General features: G+C 35.9%; 1 protein-coding gene across 6 annotated transcripts in view; it reads left to right on the top strand.

Moving 5' to 3' along the window:
- The window catches only part of LOC131078912 (uncharacterized), a 273,049-nt gene that overhangs the window by 68,922 nt on the left and 177,766 nt on the right, over window positions 1-26,361 (top strand). For 5 of the 6 annotated variants that reach the window (XM_058016747.2, XM_058016743.2, XM_058016749.2 and 2 more), the window contains exon 5: window positions 20,335-20,454. The exons of the other annotated variant lie outside the window; for it this stretch is intronic. In XM_058016747.2, coding sequence (XP_057872730.1) covers window positions 20,335-20,454 — 120 coding nt within the window. The remainder of the gene's footprint in view (window positions 1-20,334; window positions 20,455-26,361) is intronic. 6 annotated transcript variants of the gene reach the window in all.

Genomic DNA, 26,361 nt, shown 5'->3' on the forward strand with positions numbered 1-26,361 from the left:
GAAGATTTGCAGGTGTTACAGAATAGCTTCCAGAACATGATAGATCAGCAGCTTTTTAATAGGACAAACTTCAAAGAAAATACCATGGAAAAATTGATTGATATTTACTCTTCCTTGAGAATCTCTATGTCTCAGATACTCAGCATGGTGACAGAACTAAGTGGCATTCATAGAAACTTGAAGACATGGAAAATGAGGATAGCCAACATCCTAATTTCCAAAGGAAAATCTGTCACTTCAGCCATCCGACTTTTCAGAATCTTCAGAGACAAAGGACCTGGACAACATAATGTGCCTACAGAAGCAACAACTTCATCGGCAGCACAAGGAGTTAGCTTAGAATAAGTGCAAGGATGCATTTTGTATAGTCTTCATTTTTGTTGTGTTACTCGTATCATGTTTTTTGTTTTTCTTTGTAAATAACCCTCATGATCGAGTTTCCTTTCTTTCATCTCTATTTCTTTATTGTAATAAAAGATAATCTTGGCTCTTTTCATATGAGGTAGTTATCCTAAGTTCTCATTTTGGGTAGTTATTCTAAATAGTTATTTTTCCGAAAGTTGAGGAAGTTATTTCAAGTAGTTGAGGAAGTTATAAAGTAGTTATAAAGGTGGTTAGGGTAGTTACCTCATGTGGTTACCACTTCACCTATATATACCTCATTATTATTCAATGAGGGGATTCCACTTTTTCACAAGCTTTGTATAAGAGACTTGGATAGTGTTATTCAAGCAATTAAGCAATAGAGATCAATTTGGATGTGTGTTCAACTTATTCTCATGGGTTATTATCAATGTTCTTATGTTTAATTGATGATTACCTAATGCTTTCCCTTTAACATTGAATGTGAAGAAGTTTATTTCAAGTTGTGGTATCTCAAACTTGATTATATGGAATTTATTTTAATCTAGATTCATACCTTATTTGGCGTTCAATCTTTCTTTATTGTTCGTTCTTTAAATTTAAAAAAAAATCCAAATACCCCCATTATACGAGGGAGCTGCCCCTCTCAAATGCAGAGAAGAATTACCATTCTTTTATTTCTTTGTGATTCTTCAACTGTTGTGAACGCTTTGTTGCTAATTACAGGGCAAAACAGAGTTTTTCAAGAAAGTTTCTTAAAGCAACAAATCCGTTTACCAACAGATTTTTGGCGACTCTGCTGGGGATTTGAAATCGAAACAAGAAGACAGTCACTTTGATATTGTTTTTACTTGCCTGTCATGAAACAAGATGGTTCTTCCGCATGATAACCTCTTCCCTGTGCTACAACCGAATCTTGATTGGATTCATGCAGTGCAAGAAGATATACTTTCGCAATTGGATACTTTAGCTTGGAGGAATAGAAGAAGTAGGGCTGAATATCAAAGAGTAAGTGCTATATTGGTAGAATAAGAAAGACAAGCTCAGAATCCAGTGGTGGTCTGTGAAAGAATAGTGGAAAGATTTCCTCGTGTGTTCTTGATTGCATTAAATCAGCAACCAAATCAAAGACAACCTGGAATATGACAAATTGATCCAGAATACTAACAAGTGCATCAAGTGTTGGTGGAAGAAGTTGAATTATTACTTTCTTAGGAGAGTACATCCTAGACAAGAACTTATTGTCATTAAGAGAATTTTTGTGCTTCCTAGGTGAAAAAGACAAAATATTTGATGTATGCAAGACCAGTACAAGCAAGGTAATTAGCAAGCACGCTGGCAAGCAAAAGGTATACTAGAGGTGATAGAAGCAAGGGTTTCATTGACCCTGATTTTGCTGAACTATACAAGGTTGATTTTTCCACACCTTCTACCACTTATAAAAAGAAAGTTAAGTCTACCAGTAGACCTTCTTCGCCAAAGAAGGGAAGTGCTCATTCCTCATTTTTCCAAGCCTTAACTTTACTTCCTCCTCTTGTTATTAACTTTACACAACCAATCATGGCTCATCCACAACCAATTCCATGGGGTGCTGCCATAGGCCCTCTAGCTTTAGGAAATCAATTGCATGATTTGCCAACAGGTTCAAGGAAGCATCTTCCGAAGTTCTCAGGAGATGGAAAAGTCACCGCGGAAGATCATATTAGTGCCTTCTTTACTGCATGCGCAATCCTCGGAGTTCAGTATGAGGATGTTTCTGTACGACTTTTTGTTGAAACTTTAATTGATGCCGCAGCTGAATGGTTTAATCAGTTACCATCCGGTTCCATTACTAATTGGGCGACTTTGTTACAAAAATTTGAAGAAAGATTTAAAACTATAGATGATGGTCATTTACTTCTTGCTCAATTAACCCAAATGAAGAAAGAAGTGCATGAACCTATGAGAGAATTTGTGGCTCGTTTCAACAAAATAGTCAATAAATTAGCAGCTGATAAGAGGCCTACGGAGGAAAATAAAAAATGTTTCTTCATTAATGCACAACCTCCTGACATAGGTTTCCAAATAAGAAGAGGACGAGTAGTTGACCTCGCTGCAGCACAAAGGTTAGCCATTGAAGTTGAAGATGACCTACTGAGTGCTGGAAAGTGGGATAAAGAATTACAGAAAGGAAAAATTCAACAAGCCAATCCTGCACCTATCGATCCAATGATCCAAAAACTAGCTAATGATTTACTTCAGTTGAAGAAGCAATTACCACAGAATCCACCACCTATGTATCAAGATATTCCTAGAAGGAATTATATTCCATATCAACAAAATCGGCAACCAAAGCTACCAGCTCCAACACCAAGGTTGGCGATTGAACATCCATCCACAAGTAATCGTCAAACTGCTGCAATGTTTGATTTTCATCTCACAACAGACCATGATGGAGCTTCATGTCCCGAGATGACTAGGTTTATGCAGATGAACCAGACCAGTGAAAAGATTGAAGAATATGTTGAAGATGAAACTAATCAACAGTTTGGTCCACCTACAGTTAACTTTTTAGAATATGAGTCCGGCAAGGAAAACGAGAAAGATAGTGACATAAATAATCATTCGTGTAATGTATTTACAAAGAATTGGCGCCAGAAGCTCGGGGAGAAAGCTAAGTTAGCTACAAAAGATAAAGAGGTGGATGAGGTTCCTAAGCAAATTCTTTCCAGGAAACAAAGTAAAGAAGAACTAGGATCATCAAGAAAAGCTGGAAAAGAAGTTGAACATGGTGATTCCTCTTTTGAAGATTCTTTTGATTTCATTGAATATTGTAAAAAGACTAAGGTGCAAATTTCTCAATTTGAGTATCTTAAGAAGAATCCGCAGCAATTGAATAAATTGGTGCATTGTATCAAAAAGGATTTCAAGCAACCTCACTCAGACGTACATCAAGAATCGGGAGAGAATTTTGATGAGGATGAGCAAGAGGGGTTTATTTCAAACGAATCATCTCTTGTTGCCACTTCCTTTTCTAATAAACCAGACCCTTTCTATATTTCCTTGTACATTGCTGGTTGTAAGTTGAGTAATTGTATTATAGATTCCGGTGCTTCTGATAATGTAATGCCTTCCAAAGTTGCTCATGCACTAGGCCTATCTTTAAATAAACCTACTGGTAAAGTGTTCTCAATGGAATCAAAGCAAGTACCCTTGGTCGGACAAATTAAGGATGCTCAAGTCGTTTTAGCTGCTCATCCTCAAAAGAAGTTGAAACTTAACATTTTAGTTGCTGATATTCCAGCTAGCTATGGTATGCTCTTAAGCTATAGTTTTTGTAAAGATTTGAGTGGAGAAATCTGATTAGATTGGTCACATGCCTTGATTCCTCTTGGCAACAAGAAAGTTAGATTGGACCCAGGCTCCAAAGCCAAATACATAGTTCTCAAATCTGATGATCCAAGAGCTGAAATATTATATGTTGAGACTGGCCCAGGTACATATATGATCTCATCAAAGAAGGAGAATGTTCCTGAAATTTTGGCTCCTGACATATCCTCAGAACTTTGGGTAATTCAATTTGATGGAAGTTCTTCATCTTCCGGTTCAGGTGCTAGTGTTGTGTTGATATCTCCTCAAGGGGAAAAGTTTCCTAAAGCCTACAAGCTCGCATTTGATACTACCAATAATACGGCAGAATATGAAGCTCTTCTTCTAGGTTTGGAATTTGCTAAAGAAAAAGGAATCGAGAAGTTACAAGTTAAGGGAGATGCTGAACTAGTTGTCAACCAGGTGAGGAGTCAATATCAGACCAAAAACAAAAGGCTCAAGTCCTATCGAAACAAAGTATGGGATGAGATTGAAAGTTTTGATGCTTTCTCTATACAAGCCTTCCCAAGAGAAAAAAATACAAAGGCAGATTCTCTTGCTGTTTCAGCCTCCTTATTACTTCCTCATCTGGAGTTTGAAAAAGATGTATATATAGTGGAAATGATCTACCGACCTAGTGTGCCAAATAATAATCAAAATTGGCAAGTTTTTGATGATGATAAGCATATCATCTCATTTTTGGAGGGCACCAGAACCTTCTCAAATTTGTCCTTTGATGGTAATCATTCTTTGACAAGCCAACAAAATATAAAAGAAGAAGATAAAGAATCAGCGATTTTGCAACTAAAGGGAAATACTATTCCTAAGGGATTAGTCACTCTTGAGAGTCTCTTTGATAAGAATGATCAATTTGTAAAGAATGATGAAAAGAAGCCCTCAAGTTCCCTAGATACAGAAAAAGTAAATATTGGTTTTGAAAATGATCCCAAGATTGTTTTAATTGGAAAATGCTTGTCCCACAAGGAAAGAAAAGTCATCATTGATTTGTTGAATAGCTATATTGATGTATTCGCATGGTGCTATGATGATCTCAAAGTGTTTATGAATGGCGAATTTAAGTATCATATTTCTCTTAAGCCTGATTCACCCCCATTCAGGCAAAAACAAAGGCAATTCAATCCAAAGATAGCAGATGCAATTTTTGCGGAAGTAGATAAAATGTTAAAGGCTAAAATCATTTACCCAATCCATCATTCCACATGGGTTGCAAATATAGTGCCTGTCAGAAAGAAGAATGGCGAGATAAGAATTTGTGTTGATTTTCGCGATCTCAATCAAGCATCTCTTAAAGACAACTATCCCTTACCAGTAATGGACCATCTCCTTCAAACTGTCTCTGGTTTTGAGATGATGTCGATGCTTGATGGTTTTTTTGGATATAATCAAATCGGTGTAGAACAAGATGATCAGCATAAGACAACTTTCACTACTCCATGGGGAACCTTTGCCTATAACCGTATGCCTTTCGGTTTGATTAATGCTGGTGCCACCTTTCAACGTGCAATGGATCTTTCTTTTGGTGACTTAAGAAATAAAATTATTGTTGTATACCTAGATGATTTAACTGTCTTTTCCAAGAAGCGAGAAGAACATGCTTATCATTTGGAGTGTGTGCTACAACATTGCAGGCAACAAGGTATTTCATTGAATCCAAAGAAATCCATTTTTGGAGTGACAGAAGGGAAATTGTTAGGTCACATTGTTTCGAAAGAAGGTATTCATATTGATCCAGAGCGAGTCAAAGCCATTCAGTAGTTACCGTTACCTTCCAGTAAGCCTGGTGTTCGCTCTTTCTTTGGCCAGATTAATTTTATAAGAAAGTTCATTCCTGATTTCTCAGAAATTACAAAGTCCATTGTTGAGATGATGAGAGGTGATGCCACATTCAAGTGGTCAGATGAAGGAAAAAGGGCTTTCAATCAGATCAAGTCAGCCATTGCGGATGCACCTACATTGGTTTATCTAGATTTCTCCAAAGATTTCAATGTATATTGTTATGCTTCTGACACTACATTATCCGCAATATTGACCCAACATCATAATGAAAACATTGAAGCACCAATTTCTTTTATGAGTATTCCACTGAAAAAGCATGAATTGAAGTATTCTCCAGTTGAAAAGCAAGCTTATGCAGTGGTCAAGGCTATGAAGCAATTTCGCTTTTATGTTCTAAATTCTCATTCTATAGTGTATGTCCCAGATACTGCAGTGAAGACCATACTCACACAACAAGAAATTGGTATGAGCAAGCGAGCCTCTTGGATTGCAAAGGTTCAAGAGTATGATATTGATATCAAACCAACTAAGCTTGTTTGTGGGCGTGGGTTGTGTAAGCTAATAGCTGAGAATATTTCTAATGAGAATGCTACTCAAGAGTCTGAACTACCTTTGGTTCTATTTGTTAGCACCACAGATGAGTGGTTTTCTAACATAGCACATTTTCTCACATACGGTGAATGTCCTGCTCATCTCACCCCTAGGGAGAAACGGACTATCAAGTTAAAAGCTGCTAAATATATTATTTGCCGTGATGACCTTTTCTCTTCCTGAATTGCTTCTGCTTGCCTTTCTTGTTTGAGTTCGTATTTAGAACTTGAAGATCTTCATCTATATTCTTCTGTTTGATCCCTTTCTTATTTTGCCTTGATTCCTCTTGGAGATAGTCATCCTTTAGCCTATTGAATTTTGGAAATTCATCCCTTGCACTGATGCCTTGGACGAATGTTTCCAATATGCTAGGCAACCCATCTAGAGCAATGAGGGCTAATTCTTTGCTTTGGATCTCATATCCAAGGGTTGCCAGTTCATCCCTTAGGGCAGATATTCGCATGAAGTAGGCATTGACTGATTCTCCTTTTATCATGGCTATGTGATTTATTTCTCTTTTTAAAGGCAAGGTTCTACTGGCATTAGATATCTCAAAAGCATCTTCAAGTGCTTTGAACATGTTGAAGGTTGTTTCATGTTTCCTTATAATGGGCATAATATTGTTTCTTACCCCATCAACTATGATTTTAATAGCCTTGTCATTTCCTTCTCTCCAAATTGCTTTGTCAGGTTTAGTCTCAGGTTCTGCAGTTTCAGTCTTTACAAATGATTCGACTTTATTGTCTTTTAGAATCATTTGAATTATGAATTTCCATGCGGAGAAGTCATCACCTCCTCCGAGTCTGTCTTCAAATCTGATAGCGCTAGCCATTGAGAGAATTGTGATGTTGAATATATGCTTGATTTGAATTTTACGTAAAATTGAACAGCCTCAGGTTCGATTTAACTATAGCTCTGATACCATGTAAATGATGTTCAATTTACAATTCAATATGCAAGATGTATTCGTAATTGTATTCTTTATATCTATGTAATTTTCTATCTCTATTATAAATCTGACTATCTTCTTTATTTGACAGGTGAGAGGAGTATTTTTTGATTTCAATAACCTCTTCACAAATATCAAATGATATATATATGAAAGAGGGGAGGATCAAGCTGTGCCTTGACCAGTCATGTCTTATGGACATGACCGATCAAGACACTACTTGATCGCACCCTTTGATATATGTTATCAACCGGTGTTTAATTTATTACCAGCTCGATACTAATTGGGGTTCACGTAACATAGTGTATATGCCAATCGGTATTCGCGATGGTGTTGGCGTGGCATATTAATCGATGGGAATCGGTGTCTAAGTTAATTGACACCGATCACTAACTAAAGGTTATATATCCCGAGCGGTGCATACTTTGCCACCCGAAAGCAACTCGATAATTATTTGTTTATTGCTGGGAATACATCCGATGTGAATCGGAATACATAGTTAACCCGATAACCATCAGTGATCACCGATATACCATGCTATAACATGATTATCGATATTGATCGACTAAGTAGATTTGATATATAAAAGAGGAATGATTATCAGATGAAAATAGCTTGAAGATTTCTTGATGGTTTATCGACAGGATAAATGATTGAATGAGAGACTTCATTTATCTCTGATTCAATCATTTATCTTACCGAAGCTATCATGTATTAATAGTCTTTACTTAATCACGAATCTTTATTATTTCCTTTGACCTTCATTTTCATATAAATATTTCTTAATACAAGTCATTGTATTCAACTTGTCTAATAATATTGCACAACACAAGCATCACTGCCTACATGCTGGAATATAATCGTTGATGTTATGTAAATATCTGATCGCCACTTTCTCAAACGCTACATCTCTCCACATCGCTGCCTTATTCTCCACACTAAATCGAGGACTTGATCAGAATTTCTCCTAAATCATGGAGACTATGAACTTTTGCAAATGATGGCTATGTCGTTGACTCCCTCAACTCTATCTTATCAGATTTTACATTATAAACCCGATCTCGTATGTGCGTGAGGGCAGCCAAAGATGTAGATGTTTAATGCAAGCGCCTCAAAGATGTATCTTCAACAAGCGGGCACCATTCGCACAAAATGGCTACAAGGCAAGACCTGCAAGGCGTTTGAGGTATCTACCTCAAAGACGGGTAAATATTCCAACATTCCTAGGTAATAGGCCCAAAAAATAACGTTGCTCTTTTGTACCTACAATACTAAGACCATTCGAAAAGTATTAAGAGATTGCTGTATTGTATTTTGGTCTTCCATTGTTTAACAACACCTACGGAACACGATGCTTGGTGTCTATGAATTCTGTCGAAAGTATTCTCTTGATAGCAATTACGTAGTAGAATGTTACTTCTGACTTAATCGGTATTGTCACCTTATGGACTTTCTTGGGTCGTGGATGCAAGCCACGAACATAGAATGTCTACCTCGATACAACTCTCCATCATTAATTTAATCGCTGAATTTGGAACTAAGTCGCTGCTATCCTCAACTTGTTTCATCGATGTATTAGCAGATGCAGTCGCTGGCTTTTATCATTCTCAGATTGTTCCATTAATAAATAGCACTAGTAAGATCCCTAAGACCGATTGGCTCTGATACCATGTTAAAGTCCCAGGTATTGCCTGTCTTCTTTCTATTTTTTATTTTTTATTATTAGTATTATTATTATTTTCCCACTTCAATGAGATCACACATCTCATAATATATATGCAAGAGGCGCCCTTTCACCAAGGGACACCATACTTTATTATAATATTAAATAATAAATATTAATATATTATTATATTATTAATAATTATAACTATAATTATATTATCACAATTAATAATATAATAATTATAATACAATTATATTATCTCACAACTAATAATATAATAATTCTATTATCAATATAATCACAAGCTTTATGTTATTTATGTAGGCCTGTGGGTTCCGACTACAACTACAATAAAATCAACAACTTTCACTTAAGGAGGTTTTGAAGAGTTGGCTGAATTTTGTCTTTTTTTTTTTTTTTTTTTCTACTTTGATTTCTTTACTATAAAAACATTCTACTAATATCCATTTCTAATTTGATAGTTTTAGGGATAGAAGTACTCTCCTTAATAAGCAAACTGATCATAGGCAAAGTTTGCTTATCAATATTTGCTGTTGGAATGCCATATTTTGAATTTGAACTATCTTTGGATACTTCCTCAGGGGTGAAAATAACCATTTGTTTTATAGTCACATGACCATATTCCCTCCTTATTTCAAACTCATAATTGCAGTTAGCCTAGATTTACTATATTTCAAGCATCCTGAAATTCGCTTCCTAACCTTTCAAACAAAATGCCCATGGGATTTGTTGATGTGTTTTTTATGCACCTCAAACACAAAAGAAAATACCAAAGTAACTTATTCTCTCTTGAACAAAATCTTGCCAAATGCTAAACTATGTGATCAATTGGAAGACTCCAAGGTTTATACTGTCAGGTCTTGACTTGTGGATAAGCTCAATTGGGAATGTGTTTGTTGGTAATCCAAGGGGACTTACGTTGTACATGAATGCTTGAATGTTTGAACATTGTTGGAACTTGATCATTTGATATTGCAATCTTGTGATGCTTTCTCTCCTAAACTATTTTGAATTGGAAAAAAAGGGTGAAAGGGGAAGGGTTTAGGAAGACTAATCTACTCCTAGGAATGTAAGAAGGATGGACAATCTCTGGTGAATTTCAACTAGACTTTGCTTCACCATGCAAAGCAACAACTCTGCAAAGTTTAGTGCAATCTTCTAAGGTAATATATGATGTTTAAATTACCATCAATAGCAAAGACACCATCAAGGCAATGCATATCAATGTGTGAATAGCAATCGAAGTTAAGCTTGAATAAGGATTCCAATTGACCACGCAAGGTAAGTTTACAATCAACAAACTGCTAGTACTATGGATATGCAAATTTCACCATTAATCATCCACAAAATCTTTCATTCAATTAACCAACATTAAAACAAATGAGAAGTAGGGACCATGCAACATGATGAATCAACACACGAAATTCACCATAACTTCAATGAAAAACAATGTCTCTTTTAACAAGATCTTTGCAATAATCTTTAAGGTGGGTTTTTAATCATGCAATAAAAATTTACTAAAAAGCATGTTTTTGTTTTATTTTCGGACTAAAGCAAAAGGCTGATATGCTCTTCCACTCAAAGAAAGATGTTTTTTATGTTTTTTTGACTGAAAAGAAAGGCTACACAACTATAGGACACTCACTCTTTCTATTCGAAAACCAAAGAAAAAAATGCAAGACATAAGGATTGAATAGGTTTAAACACAAGGACACAATCACTTGAAGGGAAGAATTGTGTGTATGACTACAAGGTCCACTTCAATAGTTAATAGTTAAAATACTTCATTTTACTTTAGCTATGTAATACACAAAATGTTATAATCTAAAGATGGTAGTTATAGTCAAAGCTACAATGACAAATCTAACACCTATTAAGGTACAATGCTTTTGTTAAATGCCAAACAAATAACACAATAACATAAAACATTTCAACAATAATTTAAACACAAGATAGTTAAAAATGTTATTGAATGATTGATATTCAGAAACAGTGCCTAAATAAAGTAGTGCCCAAAGCACTTATTTGTAACTTTAAATTATTGCATAAAATTAATAAAAAAGCTAACTACAACTTCTAAGTGCAAGCTTATTACAATTTTTTTTTGAATAACACTAAACCTTAAGCCAACCTTTACTTATTTCTCTCTAAGGATATTTGTGAGTTGCCTTGAACGTTTTTGATAGGTGAAAACTGCTTGTGTGCATTAAGGGGAACAATGCTTTTTATTCTCATCAGATTTTGAAAAATTTAAAACATGCCCGTCTTTGTCATAGCATGCTTCTATTCATGTTCTTGTTGATTTTGTTTACATTGTAATTTGTTGCTTGTAGAACAAGTCAACTTGGATCTGTATGTGAGAAGATCCTCTCTTCAAGTTTGTAGTGGGAGCTCCTCAATCTAATCTACTTTAAGATATAAACTATAAATGATTTCGCTACTTATGTACGTTGTACTAATCATCCCTTGAAGTTTTTATAAAAGTAAATTAACTTGAAAGTAAATTTGACCCATCTTTTTGATCTTGGAGGTTGGAGCACAAGACTTGCAAAGTTTATATCTCATCACAAACTTTTTCAGTGTATGCAGGTAAAATATAACACGGATTTAAGGAAAATGCTTTCTATTTATTACAATGGAGAGCAATAGATTCACATGAACAATTGAATAGATTTGAAAGAAGAAAATATCAATAACAACAATGCATGAAGCATGAGATTGGAAAGAAGCATACAAAGCTACTTTGATGGATGCAAGACAAATGTTATGCAAAGTTAAATAGAATTTTTCTTTATTACTAACTTGTCGATCTCTCACAACTACAACACAATGATCTAACTACTTAGATTGAATGAAAGCTTTTGCAGCATAAGTGTTGCATAAACTTTCAGTACAACCTATATGCTCAAGACACTTATTTATAAGGTTTCTAGGAGAAGTTTCAAAGGAAAAATATTAATAAAATATTCAATAAAGCCTTGCTTTAAAGCAATCCTAATCACTATCCATTGCAAAGAGGAAATAAAACACTCAAAATGACTCTATCCATTTTTTTTAATTTGCTTTCTTCTCCATATAGTTTGCTTATGACAAAGTATGGCCATGTATTGATTCTTTTTCCTTAAAAACACTCAGGATAGGTGTTGAAATGAAACATAGGCAACTTAACCTCTCAGTCACACTTTATAGATGATAATGCCAATTGAAAATTGCAATCTCTTTATGTTTTAAACTGGTATTCGAGTGGTGTTGATCCTAATTGTAAATTTGACAACTATAATTCTTCTTCGTTTCCATGTAAAAACGGGTCACTTTAGTGTGAATGGTTCGTCATATATTTGGATGTATTCGTAAAAAAAAAGGAATATACGTGAATTCCCAAAGTTCGCCCAAGCTTTAAAAGTCATAATTGTACTTCACGCTATGATGGTGAAGGGTCACAAATCATGTTTTTGAGAAAATCGAGAAACTCTTTGTATTTGTATTTGCAATCCTATGAACATTTTCAAAGTAAGGGATATGATTCAAAGTAACATGTTGACTTCTAAACTTTAAGTTAAATGATCCCTCGAATTGCCAATAAATGAATGATAATATTGTATTGTCTTGGATTGCTATTGGCATTTTCAAAGAGTTTAAAGTAAAACATGATCATCAACGGTCTAAGCTGGCAGTTGACCAAGTATTAGCGGCAGGTTAGTAGAATAATCAAAGTGCCCATATCCACCAAGTTCAAAAAGTGAGTTGATTGTTACCACTAAGTTGGTGAATAACATAAGTGACCGATATGTTTCTTCAGATAATCATGCAAGGTTTAAATATTGACAACTTCTTCATCGGTGAGTTGGCAAACTTTAACAAGTTACCAGACATTTCATCCTCTCTATTCTCATCGGCAAGATGTGAGTATTTCAAAAGACAATGCCTTCCCCTTGAACGTCCATCTGGTGGATTGAATACACCACGTGGCTTGTGAAAGATAACAAAATCGGTTTTATAACTACCCATTAACCATTTGCTTTGCATGCCGATAGATATGCATGCTATCGTGCTCCCTAACTCCACTCGCAGGTATTGAAGATGAGATGTTTGAGTGCCTTGTATTCTGTAGATACGTGGTATGTGTATCAGATGGTTCTCTTCAAAGCAATGTAAAGTATAAACGCCAAAGTTTAAATGCCTGTCATTGCAATAAAAACAGTTGTGAATAATATTCTGCCAGCCTACAACCGAATTCCATGATTTTCTGCCAGTAATCTCCTTGCTCCCACAACATGCCTTGAGGAGATGTCGTCTCAGCGAATGAAATGCATATATCGCAGTGATTGCAAGATATGCACAAAATGTTTTTAGCAGATGTTATGAGTCGAAATGATTTGGTAAACTTATATACAAAATGTGGAGGTGTATAAAAAGAAAGAGGCTGTGAGTTGTTTGACAACGTCCCTCAAATATCCACACATAAGGAGCAGAGACTTAACACTTGATGTGTTTGACAAAGAAGATACGTCGCTGTAGAAAGATAAGCGAGTCTATGCAGTCTTGAAAGGAGGATGCTCTAGAAGGTTGAAGCAGGATAATACAAATTTGAAATTCAAAGTTCAAACCAGTTATTAAAGCATTTCACTCACATATTACAAACAGTTTTCAATATAAGAATCTGCAAAACACATCATCATGAAATACAAGGTTCAAGAGTATGAGTACACCCCGATGATCACCACCATGATTCCAGAGGTTCATGATACCAAGATTGGGCATATTAATTTGCAGGAAATCAAAAAGTTCTTCATGGAAGGCGACAGATCAAAGTTGTCCTGTAGAGTGGCAGGAAGCGGCTTGATTGAAGCAGCATGTTTTCCCATAGCAATTCAATGTACAGATTTGATGATAGAATGCTCAAAAAGATATAATCTAGATGCAAGAGAGATAAGAGTTGTAGATGGATCCTTAATGGCCAAACTTGATGGAATTTCAATAGCTATTATTCTTCGTTTGCCATATAAGGAAAAGTTCACTCACATCGATAAGCAAAAAGCTTACAAATACTTCAGTGATAATAGAAGCAAATGCCTCAACAATCTGGCTAAAGAATGGATGGTTGCGCCACGAGGAGGACAGTCTCAGCTTCCAAAAACACTCCATCGTTCTCTTTTCATCAAAGAGATTTGTTACTTGATTATCTTACTCCATAGAGTGACAGGAAGTCCTGATTCCACTGAGTTCGAAATGTGGATGTACCTCTTCATAATAGTCATCTCTGCCGGTAAGCAATTCATTGACTGGGGCCATCTCATCAGCAACTGCATACATGACCAGTTAGTGCACTTCAAAACAAGTCAACGCTTCCATATGATCTCTTACTTGATATATGCTATTGCTAATTTGAGGTCATGGCCAGGGTTAAGTACTAATGGTGTCCTAAATCAAGAAACTCAAGTTTACCATTATTACAAGCAATTGCAACTTGAGGAAAGCTTTGTGTATTTCAGGCGGGTGAATGATGCTTTCACAATGTGGGCAGTAAGGTTATTACAAGGAGACATTGCCACCAGAATATCAAAGGAAGCTGCTAAATTGATAAAGAAATATGGAAGTTTCTTCATCCAGTTTCCAAGATTTACCTATCTTCGAGTAGGAGGATTTGAAGGTTATCCACACAAGCTACCCAGATATGTTGATGATAAGCTCATTTTAGTTGAGCTTTGTCGGCAATTGGTTTCAGTTCAAAAGAAATGTAGAGATAGAAAGAATAAAGGGGTAGCCTTTCCCATTTGTCTCGGGCACTATAGATGTGAGTCAAGTTCAAGAGTAGATGAGACAGAAAAAGCTTTATCCAAGGTCAATTTGTATCCATATCAGATGAGATTTCCTTTTGATAGTAAGGATTATGTCAAGAACAACTTAAAGTTAGGTCCTGGCTATTTTCATTTTCCTAATCTTGAAGACTTTTGGGAGGATTGTGAAGATGAGTTCGAGGTTAGAAAAAGAGATTGGAGAAGGTTGATTTTGAAGCAAATGAATGATTTCAAGATGGATTGGACCATAGAAGGCATTGAAGATGATGGATCTGATTTGATTGATCCTATCTATTTTGAGCAAGTCTAGTCCCAGCCACTTCCCAATTTGAATTGGGCAGATCCAGAAATGAGAGATGTCAGAGAAAGAACAAGTTTTGTAATCAAGAATTTTGAAGCCTGGATTAAGAAGAAGATTACTCAAATGACTGCTACCAGACCAACAAAGGAAACTCCAAGAAGGAAAGGAAGTCAGCTTGAGAGCTCTACGTCACTGCATTCTTCCCATACTCCAGCTAGGGATACTCCTTACCAGAATACTCAAGGAAGTGATGGAGATGAAGACCCTCCAAGGAGGAACAATCTTCAAAACACATGTGGTGATGAACCCTGACAAAAGAGGAAGAAATCCAGAGCAAAAGACATAGAAGAAAATTCTATTGCAAGTCAAGTAAAGGATCAAGTTCTAGTGGAAATTCTGGATGACACAAGATTTGATGATGGAATGCATTCCATATCTCCCTCAGTTCCTATTGAATCCCTACGACAAGAAGCACAACAAAATACTTTAGTCATGGATTCATCATTTCCAAGTAATCCAAGTCATCAAGTCGAAGAAATCAGAGAGGTGACAACAACACTGGTAGCAAGACAAGAAATCACCCAAGAGTCCACAGAAAATTCTTCTTTCCCTTGGTTAGAACAAAGTCTATTGAAGAAGAGGAAGGTAGAAAAGTTGGTGGTACCTGAATTTAGTAGCATATCTGATCTCTTTGGAAGAGCTGAAAAACCGAAGAAACTCAAAGTATCCTCAAGAATAAAGACTGATCCAAATTCAAGGAATATGTGTTTAGAGATTGCTCAACCCATATCTGAGAAAGATACAAATGAGGCCACCTCTGCGGACTTTGTTGTGACAGAGATTGATATGGGATCTTCTTCTCATGAGTCTGATATTCAGAACTTTAATGTGATGGCAGCCAGAATGGTGGAGAGAAGTGAAAAGGATAAGCAATCCAATGATCAATTGAAACAACAAGTGCACACTTTGTCTTCTTACTTGAGATCCGTAGTTGATACCTCCACTATGCCACTAAGTGTAGATCGCCAGCCAATTATATTTACACCAGAAGGAGTAATTGAAAGGAATGTTATGGATAATCTTCAAAAATACCAAGCCTATGGAAAGGTAATTGAAAGTTGGGTGGAAAAGGTCAAAACTCTTGCGTGTGATTTCCTAGTCCAAGCAAAATCTATCCATGATGAGGTCGTAATAAAGAAAAATACTATTGAGAAAGACTTGAAGAATGTCAAGAAAGAGGAAACAACTTGGAAGGAAATATTGAATGATTTCAAACAAATGATAGAAATTAGAATGGACACCCTTGCAACTGAGAAAATCCTGCCTAATAATGAAAAAGATTATCTAGAAATATGGATAGAAAGCATTAACTGGAAACTAGTGATCATAGATCAAGTTTCATCAGAGTTAGAAAAGCTCATGCTTTCATGTGATCAAGTGTGTACCAAACTCCAAGGACAACTCACTGCTCTTTTCCCAGATGTGACATTGATGGAAGATTTGCAGGTGTTACAGAATAGCTTCCAGAACATGATAGATCAGCAGTTTTTTAATAGGACAAACTTCAATGAAAATACCATGGAAAAATTGATTGATATTTACTCTTCCTTGAGAATCTCTATGTCTCAGATACTCAACATGGTGACAGAACTAAGTGGCATTCATAGAAACTGAAGACATGGAAAATGAGGATAGCCAACATCCTAATTCCCAAAGGAAAATCTGTCACTTCAGCCATCCGACTTTTCAGAATCTTCAGAGACAAAGGCCCTGGACAACATAATGTGCCTACAGAAGCAACAACCTCATCGGCAGCACAAGGAGTTAGCTTAGAATAAGTGCAAGGATGCATTTTGTATAGTCTTCATTTTTGTTGTGTTACTCGTATCATGTTTTTTGTTTTTCTTTGTAAATAACCCTCATGATCGAGTTTCCTTTCTTTCATCTCTATTTCTTTATTGTAATAAAAGATAATCTTGGCTCTTTTCATATGAGGTAGTTATCCTAAGTTCTCATTTTGGGTAGTTATTCTAAATAGTTATTTTTCCGAAAGTTGAGGAAGTTATTTCAAGTAGTTGAGGAAGTTATAAAGTAGTTATAAAGGTGGTTAGGGTAGTTACCTCATGTGGTTACCACTTCACCTATATATACCTCATTATTATTCAATGAGGGGATTCCACTTTTTCACAAGCTTTGTATAAGAGACTTGGATAGTGTTATTCAAGCAATTAAGCAATAGAGATCAATTTGGATGTGTGTTCAACTTATTCTCATGGGTTATTATCAATGTTCTTATGTTTAATTGATGATTACCTAATGCTTTCCCTTTAACATTGAATGTGAAGAAGTTTCTTTCAAGTTGTGGTATCTCAAACTTGATTATATGGAATTTATTTTAATCTAGATTCATACCTTATTTGGCGTTCAATCTTTCTTTATTGTTCGTTCTTTAAATTTAAAAAAAAATCCAAATACCCCCATTATACGAGGGAGCTGCCCCTCTCAAACGCAGAGAAGAATTACCATTCTTTTATTTCTTTGTGATTCTTCAACTGTTGTGAACGCTTTGTTGCTAATTACAGGGCAAAACAGAGTTTTTCAAGAAAGTTTCTTAAAGCAACAAATTCGTTTACCAACAAGTAGGATATGGTTTCTTGAAGTGACTGACAGTTTAGTCATGAATTTGAAGTTGCATTAATAGGCATGAAGCATGACATCTTCTTTTATATCATTAAACTTTAATTGCTGGTCACGATTCTCTTATCATTTCACCACTTAAGTTTCCTTTTCTTAATGGCAATGGCCTATAAAAAGGGCAGCTTCTTATTCCTGTTTTTTACTTTAATACTAGGCGTGGTTTCCTCATGGCTTTGCCATCTCCAAATGGTGCTGAGGCCATTTCAGAGTTTTGTCAAGACATTGCCACCTGGATCAGAGATTTAGATTGCCATCCCTACTGATGAACTATGACTTTCATAAAGTTTTATGTAATTACTCCTCACATTTTCCTTGCTCTTGGCATTTCTTTATTGTCATTTTGGACTAACATTGCCATTGGACAAGCACAATTTCAACTTGGTGCAACTTTGGACCGAGTTTGTGGCTTCAGGCACTATTCCCTTGTGTGCTGTTCTTAGACTCATCCTTGTTTTGCTTTGAATGGAGTATTGAAGGGACTTGGTAAACCATCTGCCAACCTTGTCTTCAGCTTCCAATCTTTAGCCCTGGAGAATCTTTGGTTTCACTTTGAAGCTATCATTCTTCAAAAGCTTTAATCTTTGTTTGCCATTCCTAGTCCATGATTGATTTGTGGACACTGTTAGAAGATAGAGTAGGGTATCACTTGACAACTTGGCAAATTTGAGAGGACTAGAACTTGGTTGATATGGTGAGCAAGACATGATTTATTGACTACAAACTTGATTAACAACAAAGCTTCATTGGGGCACCGACATATTTCACCTTGAAATGTCTTTTTTTTTTGTTTTAATTAAACTGGGCATACTCGAAATACATTTGCAAACCGTGGCTTTAAAAATTCTGCATTTTGCCTTTGCAAAAACATGTAATACTTCACTTCACAATAGGCTGCAATTTTGACCGAGATTCTATGTAATCCTTATATAAGTGCCATATAAGTGAATGCCGATCACTCCCTGCCTTAGTGAGTCACCAATATCTTCATTATGTAAGTTCTCTTCTTAGCAGTGATAGATGCCTTCAAAAGCTCTATTTGCTGATCATGTAACAATACAAATGAAAGAAGATAAAAGTTAAAACAATATAGATGACCACAATTATGCTTGCAACATGACTCTTGTTTTGTTGAAAAGACAGAGTTGCAGCTCAAAATTTGGCATTATACAGATTTTTTCGTCTGTGTATAACAAAAATGATTTTTAAGGAAGCATGTTCTGAACTAAAATGAAGGATAACACATCGCAATACCTTAGTTTCTATTGTTTATGTTTTTGTTCTACTTCTGGATGATTAAACAATCAAAGTGGATGCTAAGAATAGGAAATACTTGTTGGTTGGTTATAGAGCAGTCAAAATCTTATTATAGACTCATTGATGTTACTACTAAAAAGTCAATAGTAAGTGGCGATCTTCAAATAGAGGAAACTGAACTATAGTTTTCTAGTTCTTAAAATAAAATAAAATGTTCTCACCAGCATGCAGTATGTAAGGATATCCCTGGTAATAGAATATATTACTGTTTATTAATAGAATAAATCAATAAATAACTTAATGTAAGTAGAAATAATGTGAATGTTTAATAATATAGTAAACTTACATAGTAATATTAGAGATAATGTGAATGTTTGATAATATAATTATGAAGTTACACAATAGAAGTTACAATTGAAGTAATTTTCTCCTCCACTAACAATATAGTGTACACACACAATCCAGTGTGTGCATATTTCCCTTTTAGCTCTTTTAGAAAATCCTGCATTAGACAGGAGCACCTGATGAAGCAGGGCACAGAATTTTAGTTTCATCTATTTTTCACATTTCAATTTTACTTCCTTTGTTCTATTGTTATACTGCCTATAAAGGCAACCTGGCTTCTTATACTAGCATTGTCTGATGAGATAACATTGCTGTAAGATGACCTCGGATGCGAGGTGGATATCTTAGTGAACTGCAAATCTGTAAGTGGACTACGTCTGCAGCATTCGTCAAAGTGTTAACCTTCTCCAATTTTAACTTCCCAGCCTCCATCACATCTCAAACAAAATGAACTGAACATCAATATGATTTGTTATAGCATGAAAAATCAAATTCTTTGCTAAACAAATGGCACTTTGACTGCCACAATAGATAGTAATCATCCCTGCATTAAACCTTATCTCAAAACAACTGTTTAAGCCAAATGGCTTCCTTGCAAGAATGAGTAGGCTCTGCCATATACTCTACTTCTGTCATGGACAAAAAAACTATAGCTTGCTGCTTACTCATACAAATAATAGCACCATCGATTCACTCTACAGAAGTTTTCATTGATTATTTTGCCAATCTGAATCAACCTGCTACTGAATTGAATTCCTTGTATTCTTGTAATAATGGAAACCACAGGTGCTGCTATTAACATTCTCATTTCTGAAATATATGGATCTACAGCTGTTACCATGGAAAAGAACATCCGCAAGTGTTATTTTACTCTCCAAGCTTCGTGAACTAATTTGTATAAAGTATATTATAATCACCCAAAGTGAATTATTTGATGTAAAATCTCCTTTCATTCATCATCTTTGGATGTTATTGTCTTTTATTGCCTTGGGAAACAGTTTACAAATTTTAAAATATTCCGTTTTCTCGATTTTTTATGTTTACTCTAGTTAACTATTTCCAATTTCTGATATATATTATTGGGGAAAATAACATATTTTTGCTAATGCTTTTGATAAATAATTGGTATTTTAAAATTTAATATGGTTCTTTCTGCCATAATCCTAAAAATATGCATTTTATCTGAATGTGTGTTGACCTTAAGGTGCGAGGCCAGATCAGTTTGTTGTATGCAGCATCTCTCAGCTTTGGGCTAGAAGATTACCCATTTTCAGAATTTGAATTGATGGCAGAAGAGCTTTTAATGAGCGATTCCACAATAAAGGTAGATTACAAACTATGCTTTCTTGTTTTTTTGTTCACATACAAAATTGACAGCAATCTTGCATGGATTGTAATTCAATCTTTGTAAGTATGTCTAACATATATTTACATTGCATATTTTCTTGTCAGAAAGAAAAGCAGTTGGGACTTTTTAACTTGAAAGAACTTGAATGGAATGGATAAATTGATTTCAGCTTTTGAGTGTAGATTCTAGGCATTTGTGTTCACTTTTATTATTATGTTGCATGTTCAGGAGGCAGGCTCAAAATGTTCTTGAAGGGTTACATCCTGATTTTTTAATGTTTATGTTAGGGTTGACAATGGGGCCCTTAATGTTTGCTAATGATAATAAAAAAGCCTAAATTGCCATGAATATATGTAATATTCCCTTATGTTATTATTTACGAAATACGAAACACTTAACTCTATTAATTATTGCAAGAGACTTCTTTCCTTAAAGTCTCAAATAATACTTAAAATAATAATGATTAGAGTTACTTGATTGCAAGGATAATAGTTTATGATACCACTTTATAAATGATTGTCCTTATGAAATACAATTGATACTGGTTATATTCAGATATTATATGATATATGTAAACAAATATCACTGCTATCTCTGATTCTGATATATATATATATATATATATAATCTGCAACTATAATCTGATTGGATGCTGCTGTCCCTGATCTAGCTTGAAGGAATATGCAAATGAGATAACCAATCTGCAGAAATGAAGAGAGAATTCTGCTCTTTCTATATATATATATATAATCTGCAACTATAATCTGAGTGGATGCTGCTGTCCCTGATCTAGCTTGAAGGAATGTGCAAATGAGATAACCAATCTGCAGAAATGAAGAGAGAATTCTGCTCTTTCTGATATGTAACTGTGAATTATGTGCTTCGAATCTCCTCCTTCAATTTATAGCGATTAGGATATAAAGCTGTGTCTGATCTGGCAATGGTATTATGCTGATAATAATCTTCAATAACTAATAGTGATGAAGTACGATTGTTGTCTCTGATTGGTACTTGATATGCTTGCAACAATGGTGGTGCTCTCTCTGATATTGATCTTGAAGTATATGCAACCTGTTCTTCACACTAGGCCAAATGCTCAAACTGAGCGATGCAATAGGATATATAATAAAGAGATAAAAGATTTGGTGATGTTCTGGGAGGAGTTCGATCTCCATCTTCTATCTTGCATGTTGGGAAAGGTTGCAAAGAGACATGCCTTTTCTTAATTATGTCTCCCCATAATTAGATCGCTCCTCTTCATAACATAGTAGATTGATTCTCTTAATGCAATCGTATCCCTTTCTCTAATTAATGTTCATGTTAATCACTGGTAACTTAATTAGCCTTAATCGTACCATTTTCATGCTTTGTCTGATCACTATCATTAAGTGTTCATAATCCTCTCAATTGCTGCGGTTTAGTCACGGTTTGTAATTACCAATCTTGTATTATGCACATAGACTTATTGTTATTAATTAGTCTCTTTGCTTTATCCTAATCTTTCCTTCTTATGCCACGATCATGTGTCTTTTTTTAATTGATCCCTTTATCGATTACTCACATCCTTGTTTCATGTATGATTGATCTGTAATACTTGCTAGTCTTGATGATATTCCTGGTATGATAATGATATCGATATATCCTCCATCTCTTGGCATACTTCCTTAATCTGATAATATCTCTTTATTGGATATCAATGAGGATTGAGTTTCATATATGCTTGATCTGTCTTTCAACTATGAAGGATAATCAATATGGCTCTGCTGACTATTGATATCGAGTCTATTTGATCTATGGTTATCACGCTGAGCAATGAATGGTGATTGTTGATCACTTTTATCTGCTTCATATAAGTGTGATAATTATTTGTTGATCGATAACTTGCTGATCTAATTCTGCTTTCATTATGATGCTCTTCTTACTTGGTATGATAGATTTATTGAAGAAGACTTGTCCTTATGATCTATGCTATGACATGTCACTTACTATCTTCATTTTCTCATCATTGTTTGATGATTGTTGCCATGATGGTGTCGATGTATTATGATGGTCTATACCTTCATTTAGTACCATGCTTCTCCCTTCCTTAAGATTGTCATTCTTGACAATTTGTGAGCTTGGTGGTGTGTTGTGACTTTTTCACACATCGCCCCATTGCAAACGGGAACCCCCTCTTTCTCGCTTTCTGCGTTTTGTTAGTTCAGGGTTTTGACAGTTAGATGGCAATTTTGAGCTTTCAAGTGCCCGAGCCTCGTTTTTGAAATGATCATGCCCAGAGGTTTTCCATGTGCCAATTAGGGTTTTGAATTTTGAAATCAATAGGATCATATGTTTTAGAAACGCCAAATGTCAATGTGATCCTAAATTTTGCTAAGTCTGAGATTGCCAATTGATTTTGATTTTGTGCTAGCGTGTTAAAGGTCCCTATAGGAGTCATTTTTTCTACTCCTAGGAGGTTTATTAAGTCAATATTGCACAAAATCCCAATGGATTCTAGTTTTCCATTTCCTAAGTGCACAAAATATGTGTATACAACAAACTCTTTAGGAAGAAGATAGTGTCTCCATTTCCTAAGTGCCCATACTAATGCATAGAGTTCTAAATTATAGGAAGATTACTTTTTCTTGGCATCATTCAACTTCTCACTAAAGAATGCAACTGGTCTATTTTCCTGACTTAAAACAACTCCTACAACAATATTACTAGCATCACATTCAATAGTAAAAAGCTTATCAAAACTAGGTAAAATGAGCACTGGTTGAGTAGCTACTTTAGTTTTCAATAATTCAAACCCCTTATTGGCTGCATCTGTCCACTGAAATTTTACATTTACACCCCCTTTGATGGTGTCTAACATTGTAGCACAAATCTCACTGAATCCCCTGATGAATTTTCTGTAAAATTGTGCCAAACCATGGAAACTTTTGACATCACTGGCTGTCTTACGAGTTGGCCAACTGGTTATTGCTGCAACTTTAGATTGATCCATTTTCAAATTGCTTCCTGATACAACAAAACCAAGATAGACCAATTCTTGCTTCATAAAATCACATTTTTCTAGATTAATGGTTAGCTGTTCATCAGATAACTTTCTCAAAACATTAGCTAAATGCTTCAAATGCTCTTCCTTAGTTTTACTGAAGATAAGAATATCATCTAAATACACAACAACAAACTTGCTAATGAAATCATGTAAAACTTCATTCATGAGTTTCATGAATGTGCTGGGAGCATTAGAGAGTCCAAATGGCATGACAAGCCACTCATAAAGACCCTCATTCGTTTTGAAAGCTGTCTTCCATTCATCACCCTCCTTGATTCTTATCTGATGGTAACCACTCTTCAATTCAATCTTACTGAAATACTGTGCACCCCCAAAACAATCCATCAAATCCTCTATCCTGGGTATGGGAAATCTGTATCTGATGGTGATCTTGTTTATGGCTTTGGAATCTGTGCAAAGTCTCCATGTTCCATCCTTCTTAGGTGCCAACACTGTAGGTATTGCACAAGGACTAATGCTCTTCCTAATCAGCCCTTGGTCTAAGAGTTCTTGTATTTGTCTTGCTACCTCTTCATTTTGTTCAGGGGTCATCTTATAGGCTGCCTTATTGGGTAAAGAGGCTCTAGGTATGAAATCAATCTGATGGCTAATGGCTCTAGGAGGTGGTAAGGATGCAGGTGTACCATCACTGATTATTGCCTTGAAGTTATCAAGGATTTGCTGCACCTCATATGGTATCTCAACTTTCTTTTCTACCTTTTCTTCCTTGGGTTTCACTATGAGTGCAAATCCCACTCCTTCACCTTCTTCTAGTGTTTTTATGAATTCTTTCTCATTCACTAACAAGATGTTAGGCACTTTATTGTTGCTCTCTCCTTCTTCATTGAGGGATTGAATCTGATAGGTTACTCCATCTTTCTGAAATGAGTAGGAGTTTCTTTCCCTATCATGTTGTGCTTTTCTGTCAAATTGCCATGGTCTACCCAACAGTAGGTGGCAAGCATCCATAGGGAGGATGTCACATAGGATCCTATTTGCATATCCACCTATGTGGAAATCTACCCAGGCTTGCTCATTTACTAACACATGTTGTCCCTTATTCAACCATGTGACCTTGTATGGCTCCTTGTGTTGTATCCTAGGTAGTTTCAATTTACTTACTGCTTCCTCTGATATGATGTTATCTGTGGATCCTGAATCTATGATCACCTTACACACCTTTCCCATGATTTTACACTTAATCCTGAACAATGCTCTTCTCTGTGAGACCTTTGTACTATGTGGTTTCTTCATTAACACTCTCTTGATCATTAAGCTCTCACCATCTTCTGAAGCTAGGTTCAATGCTGAAGTTTTGGTACTCCCTCCATCTTCCTGAACATAATTTACCCTCTTTTCACCACCATAGGATGAACTAGGCTTCTCTGGGCATCTACTGGTAGGGTGGCCCAACTTTTGACAGTTATAGCACTTCATGGTTGAGAAGTAGGACCCTCTCCCTGGTCCATTAGATCTACCCCTACTCGGGTTGCTTGTTCCCCTACCCCTATAGTTGGGTTTGCTCTGAGAATCCCCAATTTGCTCTATAAGTTTAGACTCTCCCTGGGATCGTTGATTTATGCTCCTTCCCCCAAAACTACCCCTATGGCCTCTACCATCTCTTCCCCTACCTCTTCCTCTGTTGTTTTGTTCTTGCTTTCTCCTACTTTTCTCTTCCACTTTAAGTGCTAGTTGATAGCACTTGTGTATTGTTTGTGGGCATAACAAACTCATCTCTTCCTGGATGTTCCACCTCAACCCATTCAAGTACCTTGCCATTTTTATGCTCTCATCCTCTACTACTCTGGATCTCATGCACAGTTTTTGAAACTCCTTAGTGTAGCTACTGACATCTAGGTCTTTTTGTCTCAAATTTTGTCTTTTCCTGTGAAGTTGTACTTCATAGTCTTCAAGAAGGTAGGTTTCTTTTATTTTGGCTACCATTGCTTTCCAGGTGGCTATTGGTTGCTTACCTTTCTTTCACCCTTTCCTCTTGGATGAACTTCCACCAAGTTAAGGCTGCCCCTCTCAACCTTGATTTTGCTACCTTAACCTTTTGTGCTTCAGTTATTCCATCACATTCAAAATGGTTTTCTAGACCTTCAATCCACTCTATAAGAGCATCTGGATCCATCTTTCCACTGAAAAGAGCCACTCCCTCTAAGGTTTTACCACTCATAGCTCTCAAGGCTTTCAAGAATGGTTCTTGCTCAATAATAGGGTCAGGTATGGGAACCTCATCTTCTATGGCCACCATTTTACCCTGATCTCCAACCTTATCATGGACTTCTTCAGTTTTGACTTTTACTTCAGCTAGTTTCATTGCTAGTTGATCCAATCTTTCTCTGAGTACCCTATTTTCCTCTTCTTGGTCTTTGACCTTCTTGGCTAACTCAACATTAGTCACCATGTTTTCCTAATGTTCCTTTCCTCCTGAATCTTTTGTTGGCTCTGATACCACTATGATAGGGAGGTTGCTAGGCAAGTGCTTAAAAGGCCAATTTTGGTCAAGAAGTTACAATAGGAAACAAAAGTATTGTTTATGTCTGCTCCTTATGTTTGCAAATATCAAGTTTAGTTACAATAGTCAGGTCTCTCTACAAGTCTTCACCAACAACCTCCCTTTTTGGTGGAAACTCACACCCTTGCTCAAACTTTCTCCAATTGCTCCCTCCACCCATCTACACATTTCTCAATCCCTGGCTTCTTGGACATTCAACTTATTGCTTTCAGTGTGCATTAGGCAATTCCAACATGGTCATGTTGAGCAACAAGGTGTTCTCAAGGTTTGATGATCACAACTTAGTTTAAGGCCCATAGCCTTTGGCTTGCTCAACTCA

The sequence above is a fragment of the Cryptomeria japonica genome, chromosome 2, assembly GCF_030272615.1.
Source record: "Cryptomeria japonica chromosome 2, Sugi_1.0, whole genome shotgun sequence".
In the NCBI taxonomy this organism is placed as follows: domain Eukaryota; kingdom Viridiplantae; phylum Streptophyta; class Pinopsida; order Cupressales; family Cupressaceae; genus Cryptomeria; species Cryptomeria japonica.